Source organism: Sceloporus occidentalis, unplaced genomic scaffold (genome assembly GCF_023333645.1).
Source record: "Sceloporus occidentalis isolate IW3139 unplaced genomic scaffold, rSceOcc1.0.p SCAF_23, whole genome shotgun sequence".
In the NCBI taxonomy this organism is placed as follows: Eukaryota; Metazoa; Chordata; class Lepidosauria; order Squamata; family Phrynosomatidae; genus Sceloporus; species Sceloporus occidentalis.
In genome coordinates this window covers 14,848,499-14,869,048 of record NW_028317003.1, presented here as the reverse complement: position 1 = coordinate 14,869,048, position 20,550 = coordinate 14,848,499, and the positions used below count along the sequence as shown (strand labels likewise).

Here is a 20,550-nt window from a genome sequence, read left to right as displayed (position 1 = left end):
AGCCTATAAAATGCTAGAAATGTAAACTTTTCTTCATAAACACTACATCTAAAAGCTGAGATGGTGATTTAATGTCAAGCAGAGGCCATTATTAACTTTATAAACAGCATACCATTGAGTATGAGCAGTTATTATTTTGTTGAGCAACATGCCAATGTGTCAGTATATCAGTTTGGCTGCCCTCAAATAGTCTATAATTTATTTGCAGTAATGCCAGCTGAGTGAAAGTACAACCGTGGTTTATGAATGTTCTCAGTTGCATAATGGTTACCTCCTGTGATATATGAGTAAGAGAAGGAAAAGGAACTCCTAGCAGCTAAGACCTGTGGATACAACTGTTGGCAAGTCTAGTCATTGGCACTGTCTCCATACAACTAGGAGGAGTCAGACTTGGAGCGAACCGCTGTCTCTCCTAAAGGATATTGGCTATGAGTGTGAGTCCTGTCAGAGGAACCTGCACGCCACCAACTTTCTGTAATGGACTTTAAGAAATGCAAATAATGGATCCTATAAATATAATAAAACTCATGTTTACACTAATATCAAACTGGAAATATGTTAATGTGTCCTTGCTGAGCAGAATATTTCAAATGGCTTAGAGTCGACAAAAGTTCATGAGACCATTAACCCACTGCAGGACCAGAAGAACTACGTAAGAGCTACAGCTCTGAGCTTGTCGAACGTCTAAAGATATTTGCATTCCAGCATGTTCCTGAGGAACACATTTGAAACAGCATCAGTGTTTCCTTTAAGCAGACGCACACCTACGTGACATTTTGCCTGTGAAAGCTAAGAAATTATAATGCAGGGCACATGCTGAGACTTTTTCCGCCTTGAACTACCAAAAAAATGAAAGCATTGTTATGGTCTGTTCACTCAACCTCAAGTTTAGATTAAACAAGGGTTCAGTAATTGAGCTACTCTTGAGTCAAGTTGATCTTTGCAGAATAATGCCTAACAATAGGTAGGATAACACCTTTGTGCAATTAAATGACAAATTAAAGAACTTGAAATACTGCCTCTTTAGTGTCCTCTAAACAAACTTGTATGACAAAAACAACTTTTCATATGTCTGGAAGCACATAATTAATGTCAGGAACCACTTTTTCGCTGCCTGAACCATGGCTTTTTTATACCTGTGGTGTTTAAATCTGCTACCACCAGTGGCCACCCTCCGCCCTCTGGAGCACTCAGAACTCAGGTGTGCCTTGTTACCTGGGTTGAGTCCTAGTCAATACATCCAGCAGGGCCTTGTTACCTGGATTACCCTGCCTTTATGAACCTGCCCTGCCCTTCAGTCAGGGCCTTTGTATTGAAGTCTATGGACCTTTCTGCTGTGGCTCTGCACCTGTACTGTTCCTGGTTCCCTGCTTTGTGTCCTGATCAAGTGGGTTCCCTGCCTTTGTGTCCTTCCAAGTGGACTCCCTGCTTTGTGTCCTTCCAAGTGGACTCCCTGCTTTGTGTCCTTCCAAGTGGACTCCCTGCTTTGTGTCCTTCCAAGTGGACTCCCTGCTTTGTGTCCTTCCAAGTGGATTCCCTGCTTTCTGTCCTTCCAAGTGGGCTGTGTGCCTTTCGTGCCCTTCCAAGCGGGCTGTGTGCCTTTCGTGCCCTTCCAAGCGGGCTCTCTGCCTTTCGTGCCCTTCCAAGCGGGCTCCCTGCCAAAAGACTTATTACCGGTATTTATTTTGCCATACGTCCGGTTTCTTGCTTAGACTGTATTACCCTCATTTGCTGGTCCTGTTATATACATAAAATACATTGCATTACCTGGATTTCTGCTTGTGGTGTCTTTGTTTGCATAATCATGCACTGTGGGTTACAGACCGAACCCCAAGTATCCCCTGCACATGGGCTCCTCCCCGACCTGATCACCCGAGTCCTGACAATTAATAAAAAAATTACTTATATAATATAGTAAATAATAAAATAATATTCCACCAAGTGAAGATGCTGTATTTATTCCAAGCAATGCAAATGATATAAAATGTATTACGCTTAACAGTCTGAATAGAATCTGGCCTCGGGTATAAATAAAATGCTTTTGCCTAAAATACATATTAATTCAACATATAGCTAGTGATTCAGTAGGTAATAAACTCAACCAAGTCTCAAAAATTCCCTACCTGCTACACTAATCAACTAGTGTCATGTCAACCCATTGTTTGGTAAATGGAAATAATGGTTGGTATTAAACACTCCCTTGCGTTCTATCTCATCCTCACAAACTTCATAATAGATTGCAAACTCACGCAGCCATGGCCCTCTTCTCCATCTGTACCAGTATTTATTAACATTTCTCAATGTTATTGTTCATTTTGTATATTTGTAAATTTTAATGTTATTGTTCATTTTCCCATTTGAAACTTTGCTACGGAATATGCTGGCGCTCCATTGTACTGCAGCTACCGTCTACTTTATAGGGAAAGTTGTTTTGTGGTCATAAATGGTATTTTTGAAAAAACAACAAAAACAAATGAACAATACTTGGTCAGCGCAGCTCTGCATTGCCCACCTAAAAGCAAACTAAACTGTTTTATACCATTTTATTTTTTTTTATTAAAGAGTTATGTATAGTAAGATAAAAAAAATGAATTCACTTTTAAAGGACCCATCTTGGCAAGATTCTTCTAAAAGAATGTCCACGCTAACTATTATTAACATATGACAAAGACAGCTGGATCTTTTTTAGTCTAACTGCAAGTCATCAACAACTCACTGTGAATTGACACCTTACTCATGTCAATTAGTTGCCATGATAGAGAACGTACTTACTAAAAAATTAAGCATATTCTTTTCCTTCTCAGCACATTTTCTGTGGAACTGAAATCTTTAAAAGCTTATTATATACATTTTGAAAAATGGTTTACTAACAATAGTGTTGATGTTCAGGAACATATTGCTAAAGTCACAGACCTTGAAGAAATGTTACATTAAACTCTTGCCAAGTTTTTATGCATCTTGGCAACTTTGAAAAGAAAACTCCTAGACTGCATTAAATATTAAAGTCAAATGGTTATGAGCCGAAAATGCTTAACGCCAGTTTAAAGTGGATGACAGGCTTCACTTAAGGTAGGATATCCAATTTTATCCATGCGATGTAGTGAAGTATAGGTTATAGCTGTATTTTTGTTTTAAATAGAGCTTGGTAAGCCAGCGAGGGCTTAAGCCAAGCTAGAGCCCAGTCTTGCGTGGTCCAGGCATGGTTGATGCTCCATTACAGCCTACTTTTACATTCCGTGTTTTTTTTTGACTGGCACACTTTAAATAAAACATTACAAAGATATTGTTTCGGTTTCAGATATTCCTTTATTTAATGTTTGGTTATACATTATAAAGAGATGTGTATAAGTTTAAGATATTGCTTAGACATTTCTTTTTACCCATTGGGCTACTTTGATTGCCATCAAACATACTAGTGGACATTGTGAGTTGGTGTTCGTGTAGAAGAAGATGTAGCACCAACTAAGAACATGTGGACCAGAAGGGAGCAGGATCTCCCAGCTCTCACACCAGAACACAGAATACGAGTTGTGGAAGGTCCCTTTGAGACCTAGTTGCATCTACGCACCATGGTACCACACCTGTTACACCACTACCTAAGCAAGACAAGTGTGTGCTTTATTATTAAGGCTTAAACAAATGTCAATACTGAGACAAGGCAAACTCCATTGTTTAAATCTCACATCAGCTCACATTTTTTTATGCATTTTACACTATTTTGTTTTCCTGCGTTTTACTAATTTAACTTAGTTGCTTGAATGTATTAAGGTACAATCAATCAAAGCAATGTTTTAAGGAAAATACTAAATGCACGTAGGCATCATCATTTAGTTTGGGTTTATGTTTTTTTTCTTTTTGTTTCTTAACGCTACAATCATTTAACTTTGTTCTGGAATTGTAATGTCTAGATTGCAATTCTAATTCATGCTGAACACTGCATCAACTACTGTGGGCCTGCATCTGATGGCCCTGTGAGTAAGCCAGATCTGGCCTATGTAATGCTGTTTGTAATGAGATATATAAACAGGGAATAGCAGTGAGGCATGACAGGAATGTGTTTCCATTGGAGAAGTCTGTATTAAGAAAAAGTATAAGCAAAGACATGTCCAGAAGGGCCTTTAAGCTGGCCAAGACGGAAGACTAATGTTATTGTACATTGCCTGTCACCCTGCCAGCCCTCCCTCACAGATTTGTTTTCGCTTATACTCTCTCCTTTCCTCTCTCTCTCTCTCTCTCTCTCTCTGCTTCTCTCCCCCCCTCCATTTTTTCTTTGCTCACTGTTTGCTCAGGTGGAGAGTGACACCATTTGGAATGAGCTGCATTCGGCCAGAGCTGCACGCATGGCGTTGGCTGTGTCATCGGACTAATATCCAAAGTGGCCTCAGGAGAGCTAAAGGTGAGGTCTGGGTTGCATTGTGTGTGGGAAAAAAGGAAAGAAATAAAGAGTGAGATTATGTTATTTTTGGGTTTCAGGGTCTAGTGAAGGTCATGGTGTGGGAAGATGGTTAGTAGGGTGTGGTATCATTTGTGAATAATACAAGTGATGAGAGATCCTGTCTAATGAAATCAAGCAAATGGTAAAGAGTCAACCAATTACACACACAATTACACAATTATATGTTTTAATTTTAGTCGTGTAGCATATATGAACAGTAAAAATTGTGTGTGTATATATATATATATATATATATAGATACAGGGATATATTTGAATTTCTATGTAATTACCCAAAATCCTTTTTCTTTGTGCAAGGCAATTACTAAAAACACTGGTCTTCTTCGCAGTTTCTATTATATCTCGCTTAAGTGAACAGTAAAGGTTAATGTAAATGACCAACATAATCCCAGTCTAAACAGTTTACAGAAGCCGTAGACTTGACAGAACTTTGACATTTTATTTGGTATGTTAACTTCACTGAGTTTAACTATACATGTTGTCTGTCTACTGAAGTCAGGGAAGCTATGATTAATACTTAAGGTTTATTTTAACATATATGAAGCATTATGCTGGCTGGTGGCGTTTAACCTTCAACAGTGTACCTTTATGAACATCAAGTCATTAAACAGAACACGTTTTGTCTTTTGATACTATTCACCTTCTCTGCCTAGCGCAAACACCATTTGCTGCAAATGTTTAGGCTCAGATAAGTTTCAACTTGTAAACATAATAATAAATTATTGGTTTCTAAAAAAAAAGGGTAATTGTAATAAGAAGATAGAGCACTACACACGACACATAATTACATATAAGATAATTAAATAATGGTTTGAATACATAATTCAGAGTTTCCTGAAGTGGATTTTAATGCAATGGCCCAAGATTGTTTGATTGAGGCTGACATAATCCACTTTGTATTTTTAGACAAGATATAGAAAACTTTAGACCTTTAGGCTGCCAACATGCTCACAGTCCTTATCAATTCCATTGAGCATAGAGACATTCTTCTGACCAGTTGGACGTTTTGCCTCAGTTTATGAAAGTACATGAAATTGACAAAATAACAATTACAGTACCCTCTTAAATTGCATCATAGTTTATTCACATCCTTCTATGTTTGGACAATATTGTGCAAAATAGGTTATATGTCACCAGACTCAAAGGTTACCGGTTTAATTTGTGTTGTGAACAATCGTGAGACTGAGAAGACACCAAAACGAAGAAGAGACCTGCCATTTAAAACCTTCCAAATAAACAGTAGAAGAGACTGGTGATTGTTCTAAAGAACCTTAAGTATGTATACTTGTAGATCTGTATTTGCCACTCAATCTGATGTCGATAAAGTATCTCCGTCATCCTGAAATGTCTGAAATGCAATTAGTCCAATTAGTTTAAGTTCATGGAAATACGTTGATTATCAATCCTGGTGACCCCATTGGAAACTCAAATATACTTTACTGCATTTCATTCTTTCTTCTGCACAACTATTACACTTCTTATCATACAGGAATTCTAATAATATGTATGAAGAATTCTAAAATATCTTGCAGCCCTTCCAAAAACTCTGTTAAATGCATATCTGATTATGTAATAAACATTCTCCATGGCTCTGACTCAGTAAACAGCATACCACCTAGTATTTTATTAGTTTGGTTCAAAGAGCTACATTACAAATTAATTTTATCCATATGTCAATAAGTGTATTATTACATATTGGCCTCTTCGTCATATTGGATAGTCTTTAAACATCTGACACTTTATCCTGACAGAACTTTAGAGAGAGCTTTGTTTCTCTCCTGGGCTTTCTTCTTGATTCATATAGGAGTTGTGTAACATCAGGTTCCGTTGTCAGAGGTTTACACTGATGGTTGGTCTCTTGTATTCTGCTGTCACTTCATATCTAGCCAGTTAATCAAGGTGTTTTCTATTATACATCTATATATTTGCCCGCATATTCTATGGGGTTCCACGAAGAGGATACTTTATGCTTAATACTGTCTGGATTGATCGGTGGGTTACCTTGCTCATCTAAAAGTGTCATTTGATCAGGGCTATATGAATATATTTTTTGTTATCTTCCAGCTGGACACGGGCCTATCCCTAGCATTAATTTCATAAAACTTACAGACAATTTTGTGACTGTCAGCCCTATTTGTCTTTTTTGTCTCATTGCATAATGATGTTTAATTTATATGTGCATTTTAATAGCCACAAGTGTATTTAAATATTAAATATATTAAATGAATTGTCCAACAGGTATCTCTACATGGGCTAGAACTACATTGATTAAGTCAAGCTTTTTAAAATGTATTTATGATTATATTATGGTGGCTGTTATCGCACATGTGAAATATTGACATGGGTATCTATTAATAACTATATACGGGGAATCTTTATCATGAATGATTGACCCTATAATGCATTCAAGTGCATCAAGTTTGCACAACTATTATACACACATGTATTATAATTATGTAGATAGTAGGCTACACAGAAAAGTTTTCTTCACAAGTTTATTGCTCTGGATATTAAATGGGACACTCCAGCCATCACATGTACTTTAATGTATCTGATAGATTAGGTGTTTCTTCAACCCCTTTGGAAATGTTGTACCCTTCGTGACAATGGCTGTTTTAACATTTTTGTGGTGTTTGTGTTTAGCTGTATTTTCTCCTTTCTCACACCTACACAAATTATATATTATTTTTTAAGGACAAGAAGGGCTTTCTTTAGATACCATTATTTTAATCATATAATGTATTATAATAAATAATAAAACAGGGTAAAACATTACGGAAAAAACCCTTTTCGGATATGTATTTAAAAAATATTTTACTCATCTACAAAAGCTAATGAAGAACCCTGCTAAATAGATTCTTAGATTTTTCCTAAGTTTGGAAACACCCAATGTTTTTTTGCAAGTTATAGGTGAAAAAGTACAAGCAGCATATTGCTATTTTATAAGGGCGTAAAATGCCCCTTACATTCTACACTATTTTTTTATTTTTGTACTTTGGGAGCGAGGAAAGTTTTTTTAATGTATATTTCTAGTGGGAGGGGCATGAGGTGTTTGGGCACCTATTTTTACATTTTATTTTTTACATTTTTACTATTTTTTTATATTTTGTTTTACATTTTCTTGGAACTGGATGGTTCCCCTTACGATGTCATAGTGACTAGAGTCTTCAATAGTTTAGCTTTTTTTTTTACATTTTTATTTATTTCTCAACAGTACCCGTGATCAGCCTAAAGTTGGGAGCAGAGAGGTCTGGAAAGATCCTCCGGGAGCCTTTTTATTTTGAATGTTTTTGGCCAGCATGCTGAATGCTTTGATATTGAGACATTTCAGCAACACCTGCTGAGCTAAGGAAGTGATCATTGAACATTGTGCTCTTTCCAGCAGCAGGGTGCCACCATTTTGAAAGGCATGCTGCCTTTCAGTGTGGTGAATGTGATCGCTCCGGAGGGCAATCACAAAGTGCCCCTGCTTATTCCTTTGGTGTTGCTGAATGCCTTTGACATCGAGGCATTGCAGCAACATCGGCTGAGGGAAGAAAGCTCATCTTACAGCATGACATGCCAGACGCGTCATTTGTCGTTAAGTTGATGGTTTTTTCTGTGATGTACCTGACAGGCAATTGTACCTTCTGCAGTATCCCCCATACGCATTTGCCACCCCCCAGTTATTTTCCATTTAGCTGAAAATATCTCGTCGCACATGATACATACAGTCAGTCAGAACCAGCGGTGGTTCAGCAAATACTGCAGGTGAGGGACTTTTCAGATTGGCGTGCATGTATGGAAAGCAATCCTATTGATTTCAATGGGGGGTTTTTTGTTTCACTCATTGGCTACTTCAAGGAACCAGAGAAGCTGCAATTTCTACTCTAGGAAAGTGGTTTTATTTATTTATTTATTTTTTGTCTGCTTTTAATTTTTTTGTATTTTTGTCAGGGACAGTAAACTTTTCTGTACACAATACACTTTTTTCTCCTTTCATTAAACAATTGCCTCTCTCCACCTGTAAGTGCTACTGCAATTTGTAAGTTTTGAGGCAAAAATACGCAGTTTTTAATTGTTAACTAGTATTTATTTTATTTTATATTAATTGAGATAATGCTATATCATATTTATTTGTGAACTTATGTGGAACAGTGCCAAATGCATTTTCTTTATTTTGTTCTTTCTTTTAATTCTTATTGACAATGGAATTTAGTAAAAGTAAAATCCAATTTTTTATTTCAAATCAGTATTTCTTGTTAGTTCCTGGTTGTAAAAATTACATGAATACTTGAGTCTGAATTCTAGTTAATGAGGCATACAATGACAAAATGAGCTTTTGTTCCATTGAGGAATGGGTATTATAACTGTGTTAGCTTCTATGGCTATTATCATAATAGCCAACTATCACACTTAAGATAATATTTGCTAATTTTCTTCTGTAATTTGTACCAGAACTTTATTATGTTCTCACGCTCACACTACTTTTCTGCATTAAACATGAAAAGGGATGTTTCCTGTAATCATCTAATCATCTAAAGTTGTTTTACTTTCATGTGTTTTGCTGTTGCCTAAACATAGGAGACATCCTTTTTGATTTAAAACATTTGGTGTTTCCAGTGCAAGAAAAAAAAAAGAACAATGAAAAGGGATCTTCATTATAGTACACTTAATGTTAAAGTAAAACATAATTAATATAAATAAGAATTCAGAACATACAGCTATTACTAAGGCCGCCTGCATTAAACTACTTTTTTGATAGTGTGCATCTAGGTCATGTCAGGTTGATGACCCATTTCCCAGGGATACATTTGTAGGACATCACTGCATTCCACAAACATTGATGTGCACGCGACATCACTCATTGACACCGCACAAACCTTATTAAATAACACAGTAAGAACAAAAGAACACTCAACATGTATATTCCTGGTTTAAATTAGATGCAACATATTTTTTAAACCATTTTAGAAAACCAATCTTTAGTAACAATAAGTGCAGCATTCAACTTGACACCAATATAACTAAAAAAAAAATACATCAACATACATGCAAATGTATAGATATCTTGAGTCTGAATCAATATGTTGACAGCCGTTGTCCTTATTGATAATCCATGGGTTAAAGGCCTTGGTTGTAAGCCACAAATACAAAAAAAAGTACTTTGTTAGTTAGTAAGTACCATTTAATTTTAAAGAAATATACATCATTTTCATTCAGTTCACAACCTGGGCATACCTATTTTAATCAGCTTCTCATCTCCTGAGAGGGCAAATTGAGTTATTCAAAGAGTTGCTCCAAATGTTGGTAGTTTCCAAAAAAATGTCTGGGGTTAAGTGGCATTACTTATGGCCTCACACTGAAAACCAATATAAACTATCAACAGCTAGGAGCCATTGTCCTGCTGGAATCCTCTGGAGGCGGACTGGACTCTTTGCCTCTGGAGGAGCAGGAGAGGTTGGAGAGCTCAATGATCTCCTTCTTACTAGCCCAAAGAGAAGGTAGTGCAATGTCTGTTCATACAGACCTTCACTTCAGTGCTCCCATGCTTCCTTGTGATGCTTTTCTTGTGTAATGCAGGCAAGCAAGGGAGGATACAAGAGGATGAGACGAGTAGAGTCAATTTGATACCTTTATTGGTTAACTGAGTGCAAGCTTTCAAGACCTCTCAAGTCTCTTCCTCAGGCATATTATATAGTGTAAGTCTCCCGTGTTTTTACAGCTAACATGGTACAACCTCTCAACTTTTATATATATATGTACATATACATAGTATAATGAGATAAGGAACAGACAGAAAATAGAAAGCATATTAGAATATTACATGATAAATTCTAGTAGCACTGAAACATTTAAAGAAACATTTTAAGACAGATTCAAAACATAAACATCTTTCGACATATAATATAGTCATATTGGACACAATACATGGAAGAAGAGCAAGCGAGAGTTAAAATATGAAGAAGTAGAAAATAAAATAGATGTTATTTAGAGGCATTTTGTCAACTTGAAAAAGACCATTTATTTTTTTCACCTGACCTATTACTTTTTACTTATGAGTCTAATCCAGTTGAAAGAAATCTTTGTTCCGAACCTATGCTCTAAGCTTTTCAGTGTAATGGATCCATTTAATAAGACTCATTAATATGATTTTGCTTCAAATTAGCCAAAGCATCTCTGTGGTAGATTCCTGTTTACTCTTCTCATGGTATCTGGCACTCAATTAAAAGTACAGCATTCTCACTTCCCTTATTTCACTCAACCATCCAGGTAGAAAATTCCACTTTTTAATTGAGGGTCTGTAATCTTTGATTTGCTAATATGTGGAAAACATAAACACACTTTTGTGATGGCTGTAAATGGTTACGGTTGCTCCCTGTGTGTATGGGATGCTGGCCTGAAACTTTTGAGTGTAAGAATGATGTAAAACACATTAAAATTCCTGATCAATGCTATGTAAACTCATTGACCACTCAAAGAGTTAAAACAAAAAACAAATCAACTTTTGCATCTGTTTTATGCTTTGTTTAATATGTGTGTGTATGTGTAAGTACTTGGCAGTCTCCTTCGGTTTTTTGTTTTTGCTATTTCTGTTCCAACAATAACATGCACTTTGCATGTTTTTTTGCTATGCATGAAGTCACTTGAATTAGTGAATGTGGGTTTATAAAGATATTTTTTTTTTAAAAAAGAGAATATTTTTGAAATCTCTGATAGAGGCTGGACATTTTTTGTATGGTTTTTAATTTTTAAATAATCTTAAATAATCTTTTTTGTTTTTTACTAAGGCATATCTAGTGTAATTCTCCAGGGAAATTGCTTTAGTGACCAATGCAGTCCAATTGCTCCAAGTTTAATACTTTGAACCAGAACTTGTCTCATATTAGCTTAATAAATATGGAATATTTGTTTTGGACAACAAAATAGTACTCTTTGATGTTGAGTGATTTTGAATGTAATATCTAGAGTAAAAAATATTTCACATAATAACATTCTTTAGTTCTCAAATTCAAAAATATAGATTATTTTGGCAATCTTCTATATACATATACATATGTAAAAGTAATCAGTAACCTACATTATATATGGACCATCCTGAATTGATCTACATGATTACTCCTTCCAATTACATTTGTTCTACCCCTTTGGTTAAGATACTCTCCTTTGGTTGACACTATAGTGTCAACACCAAAACAGAATTGCAAGTTTTAAGTATTATGTTTTAAGTATTATGTTTTAAGTATTATGTTTTAATACAAAAAGGGTGCTTAAGTTGGTATATGACAATGACTAAGATTTTCAGACCACATTCTCCAAATAACATCTAGTAAATGTGCTTCTTATTGCTGTGTTTGGGTTGAAAACCATATGTTTGCTCATCAAACCCCCCAAAAAACCTAAAGCTATCAAAGATCTTTTTGCACTGCTGTCATCATTCTCCATCGTTAGATGGCTCCTCTGAGAGTTGCATTTGCAGCTGTGGATGGATATGCGACCATTCAGCAGTCAGGCTCCTATCTTCACACTTTTACTTTCATAACCTCTAATGAAAATCACATGGACTACAATGGCATTCCTCCCTGTGTCATACTGATTAAAGATTCAAAAGTTTAAGAGGAATATATACAACTTTTTTGGTCATGCTGACATCTTTGCATAAGTGAGAGTAATATACGGTGGTATAAATTGACCTTTAGCTGAATGCTATGGGGAAATATGTCATAATGACTTATTCTCCAATTTCATCCATTCTTTGCTGGAGTACTGCTTACCAACCAACCATCATATCAACCAATGGAAAAAAAATCTGCTGATTGGAAAATGTAATTGGTTATTATGCCGATAAAACCAATTTTCAAGTTACGAATCAGAACTGCTAATGTGTTTTCAATACAAGGCAAGTTTTTTTTTACCTAAGCCTGATTTTTATCACATGATAAACTCTACTGTGACACATGATGGTTCCTAAAATGTAATTGTCAACACTTACATGACTCAAGTGATCAGGCAAACTCTTCTGTGGAAATTACATTTTTTTTTGTTTTCTCAAGGCTACTTTTCATCATTTCATCGTTTTTCAGGTTTGTGCAGAAGTTAAAAAAGTAATTAAGGACATATTTTTTTTGATGTGTTAGGAAACTATACTTAAGCCTTTATTTTTGACCAATATAGATACCAAATTTTTTGGAGTACAGATAGATCTTTTCAGCTGGGTCAGTTTACAATCTAGATTTAATGGTTTACAAAATTAAACTGTCCCAAAACCTCAAACTAGAGATTGTATACACATATTTTTGAAAGACGGCCCCTCTGACAATTCAGACTGACATGTCTTTCAGCCAGCAGTTTCCTCTGGAAAATACAGTTTTGGGAAAATAATTCCAGCAATACAGATAATACAGTAAATCACACTACACTGCAAAAGAAAAAACAAACAAAAGAAATAAACAAGTATAAATATATCTCATCAATTACACTGAAATACTTAGCACAGTAATAATAATAGATACAAAGTTACACTAAACAATTCACAATTACAAATGTTATTTCTTTACAGAATAACTTAAAAAATAATTGCTGAACATTGTAAAAAGTAACATAAAATAACTTAATTTAGGAAAACTAACTGCTCTCATTGTATAGATTAAGTTATATGTATGCATGTAAATTCTAATATGTATATATGAGTAACATTTAGAGCTTTAATTTATTTGTCATCTTGTAGGCACAGGTTCCCTTATTCCACCCCCTAATGCCCGAATGCTCCCCTATGTGTGGAGGATGACAAACCGAGGCAGAGGTTACAAAATGTTAGTTGTCAGAGACCCCTGCCCCCACCGTATGCCTGTAACCCACGTTTCATGAATCGGTAAACAGTTACCTAGCACGTGCAGTCATTCAGCATGGTTGAAAATCTAATCAGACGCTCCGTAAAATAATACATATTTACATGGAAATCAGTCTCAGGCATCTTTAAGACGACAGCATGTCTGTGTAACTTTTTCCTTAGCTGAATTGTATAGCTTTGGCTATGCATCTATGTATTTCTAATTGCAACATGTTTATAACTATAAGTTAGTAGTTTCTTATGTTGCATGTAATGTACGTATTAATCAAAGGGTCACTGACAAGCCTCTACTTTGATTAATGAGTAATATGAATACCTCAAGAAAAAAATCAATTCTCCAGTCATCTCAACATTAAAATTCACCGCAACATAATCTATAAACAGGTGGACTCCATGTACTGTTCTGTTTCATTCCAACTTTCAATGCTTGGTTTTGTCTGAGACTGGACCCACTTTTAATGCAGTAATCAATCTTTTCAGAGGACCTTTAACATTCCTTAGCTGATCTTGATATAATATAATAGTTTGCATTTGCATTAGGAATAGACCAACCATAGACCAACCATAGCACCATATCTCTGAGGTCATCACCTGCGTTACTGATCACAATTATAATTTTATAACAGCGTTTCAAGTTTGTTTTACATGAAGGAAATACGGAAATATAAGTTATTTTCTTTTGTTTGAATATATTTATTTAAAAAGTCAGAAGTGGCATTCTCATATTTTTTAATAAGATAAAATCTGGCAATTTTCCATGGTAGATGTTGCGTGATACCTCAACATTATTTGATCTGATGATTTCTGAACAAAATAACATACCAATTATGAGTCATGAATATTTGTATGCATTGAATTTCTGTACCATGGGAAAATTCTGTTATGTGCAATGCTTGCCAAGAATTGATCAGAGACTTTGTGTTCCTTGATGAGAATTGTCACTGTTAATTAATCAAAAGTTTGCCATTTTGGGTAATCCAAGATACCATATCAGATTGGTTTCCTATCATTTATATAATGGATAATAAACATGTTATATAGACATGTGCAAATAAAATATATAATGTCACTTGAACTGGTCACAAAACAAATAGGAGAAATGTGAGAGGACTGTGTAAATGGGTATCATTTTATACACCATCTCTATACATATATTGGCTGGATTTAGGAACAAGACTTATATCAGTGGAATAAAGACTTGGCAAATAAACATGATGGTACAGTCAGTGGCATATAGGAATCTGATGCAAAACTAGAGGGAAATCTTGGACACTCAGGCTTCCTAGTTCTCTGTTGCTCTGTGAGTTGGTTAGAAGGGAGATCTCTCCTTATCTGGCCAATTCAAACACGGAGATATGTACCTAGTTGGCACAGTCCTTATACTATAATGTACTTGGCACCACTTGTCCTTTTTAGGAGGCTCACCAGGATATATCATAGAAGTGATAGTGGAATAGTAGGATAGGCCTAGAGCAGCGACTAAATAAAAAACATTTCTGGACACAGTATAATAATGATTCATGCTTTGTCATTATAAAGTAGAGGCTGGCAGGTTTCATCCTTGGGCAATCCTAGCTTGCCACCAAAAAAAGCACACATGAATGTCTAAATGCAGTAACATGAAGAATAATGGCAAGAAAGACTGGGAAGATGGAGAAGTGTTGGAGAAGAGATTATGATTTTGATTACAAAGAAGTATGGGATCAGATAATGAAGGGTCAGGGAAGAGCATTGATGAGAAAGAGGGAAACTAAAGATACTGCTTCTGGAATAGAAATAATGTAATAGAAAGGAACTTGTACTATATTCCAATATCATAGTTATGGTAGTGTAAGACTCTTGGTTATTATGCTGATGAATCAACAGCCTTATAAGTATCCCAAGATACTTGAAGATGGGAAACTGGCAATCACCGGCACAGTACATGTCCCTAAAGCATGCCATTTTAATTATTAGCAGATGCTTACAAGGATTTTCTAGGTACACTCTGAAGGAGATTTAGAGTTTCAGAGATCACATAGCATTAAAAAAATCTCTTAACATTTATAACCATTTCCCTGACTTCATCCTGCTTTTTAATTAGGTTGCAATAGCTGAAAAAACCCTGAAAGAGAAGCAAAACATAGGAAAGATGACGATCCATAAAAATATATATAATTACTCATTTGATTATTTGACCATAAACAATAGGAATCACATTTGTGGGACTTGGAAACATGTTAAAAACTTTAATAAAGTGAATATATACCTTAAGAATTAAAATACTCAGCTTGGGTAATGTTATTACATTATGTAATATATACTATACATGTGCAAATGGATCAAAAACAATTTAGACAAATGTTTGGGTTCATTTCTGACTCTTTCCTTTTTCAGGCAACTGATTATGTTCCTTGCCAATTCAGTTTGTATGAAAACCAGGGGGAATTTTTAATTTGCGAACAAAACTGGTTGCCCAGTACCCACATTCACTCTCTCTCACTCATTCTCATTCTGTTCACTCTCTCTTTCATGATCTCTAAATGTTTTCCTACCTTCTCTGTTGATCACTTGTGCTTGCAGTTCTGCTTCCCCATCTTCTGGTTCTTCATCTTCTCTTTTTTATCCTCTCTCTTTTATCTTCTCTCTTCTATCTTCATCCGCACAACTGCAGACGCAGACGAACTTCCTCCAAAATGGCCGTGCTTCCGGTGACATCGTCAGGGGATCAGGGGAGAGGACATCACCGAAGTGCTGCAATTTAGCGGAAGTTCACCACTGTGAATATGATGTTGCATTGTTAACATAAACCAAAGAGATATATCACCTTCTTTTACCAAGCTGCCTAGCTACGCCACATTCCTTCTCGGAATCATTACAAGAATTTATATACTCCACATACAGAAATCTCTGCCAGCTTCTGAAAAACAACATCACATAATCCTAAATGCTTTTTGGGCTGGTTCTTTTAATCTAAAGCATTCTTCCCTAAGAAAGTATTAATTTGTCATACAAATGTTTTACTTGAATTTAAATGACATTTGGCATGTTGTCTATACATATTTCATGAATAATGAATGCAAGTTTTACCTTCAACTAAAAGGGTCACTACAATGCATGCCCGGGGAAAGCTAAACGTTGATTTATGAGAACCATTTTTGTTCTGCCTACAGTTCACGAAAGGTGTAATAGGTTGTCTGACAAAGGCACAGACAGGAAATGAACCTTGGCATCAAAACCTAACCTGTTACATCTGCTTTTAATTAGTTTTTGCAGGTGATAAAAGATTTAAGGACAAACGATGTTAAATGTTTTTCTTGTTTTAAGTATGTAACTCTAATGGCTTCATACTTGTTTGGGAACTTAAAGTGATAGCTTATTTTAAGCCTTATAATAAAGTGTTAAAATAAAGGGAATAAAGTGTGTGGGACATTTCAAGTGATTAACGGTGCCCATAAAGTGTTTTTCTTCTAATTCTGGATTTTTAAACAATAATTTACAGCTCGATTAACAGAGTAGTTGGATTTAATACGTACGATGGGTTCAAAACGATTTAAATTTTGTTAGATTTACTCCAAATATTATACAACTTTCCTGTCATCATGTGCTAATCTTTTTGAAACCCTAAGCCTCTAGAGAGAGAGGTTATCTTGCTGCTTTATCAAAGCTACACAATAATAAAAATATGTCAGACTATTACATTATATGTATAAGTGAGTTATGTACTTAGAGAGGATTTATAGTGAAAAAGCCATTCTTATGATATGAATTAATTTGCAAAATTTGAGTATTTTTACACACTTTAATGGACAGATTAAAAAAGGCAGAATATATTCCATTAAATTCATAAATCATGTTTTTCAGATGTGCTATAATAGATTTTGTTCATTAATACACCTGCAAAAAATATTTGCCCATCAATGACTGTCCTTGTCATAGGACTTTTTTTAGTGTACCTTCATATACCTTCAATACTTTGTATTGTCCAACATTTTGCAGCCAAGCATAACAGGAGGAATCCTACACTGGAGGACACAATTAGGTTAATTATGTAATGCATCAGAACCTCTAGAATTTTTTCTAGTGTTCAGTAACAGGAAAGCAAGCGTTGCAAGGGATCGGCTAAAGGGGCTGAAGCCCAACATATGGTGGGCAACTACAAATGAGGACTCTGAGACTGAAGTGTACTTCAGTGCAGAGGCTCTAGATCTGCCTGCTGCTTCCACGTTAACCCTCTTTTATTCCAGAGTCCCGCTGCTTCCACCTAGTCTCTTCCCAGGCAGCTCCAGAGAGTTGAGGCTGGACTCCACAGGTAGTGAACACATTCTTTCAAACCCTTACACATTTAACATTTAGGCAGTTATAAACTCTCCCTTTCCATCAACATCTACAAGCCAATGAGTATTTCTAGATTGGAGAGCAGAGTTTAAGTCATGACTTATTTTAAAGGTCTAAATGAAGGCTGATTGCCAAATGAACAATGTTTTGGGTTATCACAAACTCAGAATTAAATTGTGTTATGTTTAAATGTTTGTATGAATATTTGACTTTGACAAACATATATTTAAACACATAAAACAAAGGCCGAACCTGGGATGACGTGGCGACCATAGCACATTAAGACCAGAAGCCGCCAGCTGGATACGGTCAGCCACATGTTCCATGTACTCGAGCTGCTAATAGGGCCTGCATAACACCCCTTTAATGCAAAACAATAGAGTATATATTTATACAGTATATATATATATATATTCCTCTTGAGCCATTCAGAGGTGGACTGTGTTTTGGTTGATTGTCCTGCTGCATAACCCAACTGCACTTAAGCTTTAGGTCACGAACTGATGGCCGGTTATTCTCCTTCAGGACTTTCTGGTTAAAATCAGAATTTGTGGTTCCTTTAATTTTGTCAAGTCACCCAAAGCAGCCCCAGACCATCACACTACCACCAGCATGTTTGACTGCTGGTATGATGCTTTTCCAGCATGACTGTGCCCCAGTACGCAAAGCAAGGTCCATAAAGACATGGCTGGATGAGTTTGGTATGGAAGTACTTGACAGGCACACACAGAACCCTGACCACAACCCCACTGGACACCTTTGGGATGAACTGGAATGGAGAGTGTGAGCCAGGCCTTCTTGTCCAACAATAGTGCCTGACCTCACAAATGCTCTACTGGATAAATGGACAAAAATTCCCACAGAAATACTACAAAATCTAGAGGAAACCCTACCCAGAAGAGTGGAAGCTGTTATAGCTGCAAATGGGGGAACCAACAACATATTAATGCGTATGTATTTATAATGCAATGTCATAAAAGTTCCTATTGGTGTAAGGTGTCAGGTGTCCAGATATTTTTGTCCATATAGTGTGTATAAACACACACACATATATATATATATACACTGTAGAGAAATAAGAGTAAATGCACTTGAGCAGCAGCCAGGTTTGAGATATTACCTTGAATTAAGTATTTTATTAGATTTTCTTTTCAATCAATCTCACATTTCAGTGGTTGTATTACAAGCCCTTTAAATAATGCAGCCTGTCCATGCAGCTCAAATTCACCCTTCTGCCTTTGATTGTGAAAATTATGAAAATATCTGTTTTCTGGGGCAGTGTTGCCATTCTAATGAGATCATACTGTACTTAAATGTCTTCAACTTTTGCCGTCATGATTTAGCAAAAAAAAATGAAGTATGAAGTTCGTTTTGCATCTGGCATGCCTTTTGATGTCAGTCTAGCTGCTGTGGGACTGCTCGGTGAACTGAATGCTTTAAGAAGGCCAATTTACTCAGCTGGTTGCAAAGCCTTTGACCTTAGTAGTGGAACTTGGCAAATCAATGAATACATTTATGTTTAGAATTCTGTCAAGAACTGGGAAAAGGTTCTGTGTCTCTTAGCCCCACATCTTTTTTTTTTCTTTTTACTTTCTTTCTTAGAAAATACTAGTTTCTAGTTTAAACATTAGTCTTTCTTTTGGAGGCCAATGAGGCTAGTTAATTAAACCGGAGAGGTTATGAACTGTTGGCAGTTAATAAGTCATAAAATTCTTCCATAAAACAGGATGCTAGATTCCATCAGTGTGACAAGAAGTACAAAGAACTGGTGTTTAACTATCTAATTGTATAAAAGGACTGGGATTTCTCACTGACTGCTCATCAGAAGTCTCCAGGGCATGATCGCATTAGTTTCATGATGTTAAGAAGCCAGTCTAAAAAAATAAGTGCATTAAACAGTCATTTGCTTTAAAACCCAGGAAGCAAAGGCTTGTTGGAAAAAAGGGTGAAAAGCAGAAGAATTTAAGAAAATGCAAAAGGGAAGTCAAGGAAAGGACTCCTCATTTCTGCATGAACGATGGATTTTATTGCATCTTTTGCACTAGACTGAACGTTCTCGCATGTCATGTGTTTTCTTTCACTTTTAGGATATTCACCATGGAAACGGTACACAGAAAGCTTTTTATGCTGACCCTACCATCCTGTACATTCTCATCCATCCCTATGATGAAGGCAACTTCTTCCCTGGCAGCGGAGCCCCAGATGAGGTTAGCTTTATTTCTTAAAGCTCCATTTTTGTTTGTAATGTTCAGGTCTAATTGCATTGCATGATTACCCCTAATTTTCTCGTCCTTCTCTGGTTTTTTAAATTACACGAGATTACAAAATAGTCCACTGGGAATAGAGACCATGGTACACCAAGGCTGTCAAATAAAGCTGAACTGACATGATATGTTGTTTGATCTCCGCAGAAGCACATAGTTTGTATATTTTCCTATTACAATTTATTTTTTATATGGTGCTTTTCCTGTTTTTAGGTTGGAATTGGCCTTGGTGAAGGATTTAATGTAAATATTGCTTGGACAGGTGGCCTGGATCCTCCCGTAGGGGATATAGAATATTTCACTGCTTTGAATTCCATTATCATTAAAAGTATTTTAATATATTAAGCATATGCTTTATGGCTAATATTAAATAATATAAATAATGGATACAAACATGCCAGGAAATTATTTTGGCATCAATGTATTTATAATTGTATGTTAATGAAAGTTTAATAAAAAAGCTTATTAAATGTTCAACATAACTAAATATAGCAGAAACTAGTTAAGTATTAGATTTGTCATTAGAAATGCCTGAATTTAAATTGGGGGGGGGGGCTGTAAGACAACCTTTTGTATTTTATTGAATAGTCACAGAATATATATGTATATATAATTCGATATATATATATGTGACTGATAGCAAAAGTGCTATGGACTCCAATTGAAAAATGTAATAAAAATAGA

The 20,550-nt window shown here is 35.7% G+C and overlaps 1 protein-coding gene across 1 annotated transcript in view; it reads left to right on the top strand.

Annotated features, from left to right (window-relative positions):
* LOC149300859 (histone deacetylase 9-like) overlaps positions 1 to 20,211 on the top strand; it is a 157,112-nt gene extending 136,901 nt beyond the window's left edge. Inside the window, exons 16-17 of the mRNA XM_089484893.1 lie at positions 19,690 to 19,809; positions 20,080 to 20,211. Coding sequence (XP_089341019.1) covers positions 19,690 to 19,809; positions 20,080 to 20,211 — 252 coding nt within the window. The remainder of the gene's footprint in view (positions 1 to 19,689; positions 19,810 to 20,079) is intronic.
* Positions 20,212 to 20,550: the final 339 nt, after the last annotated feature.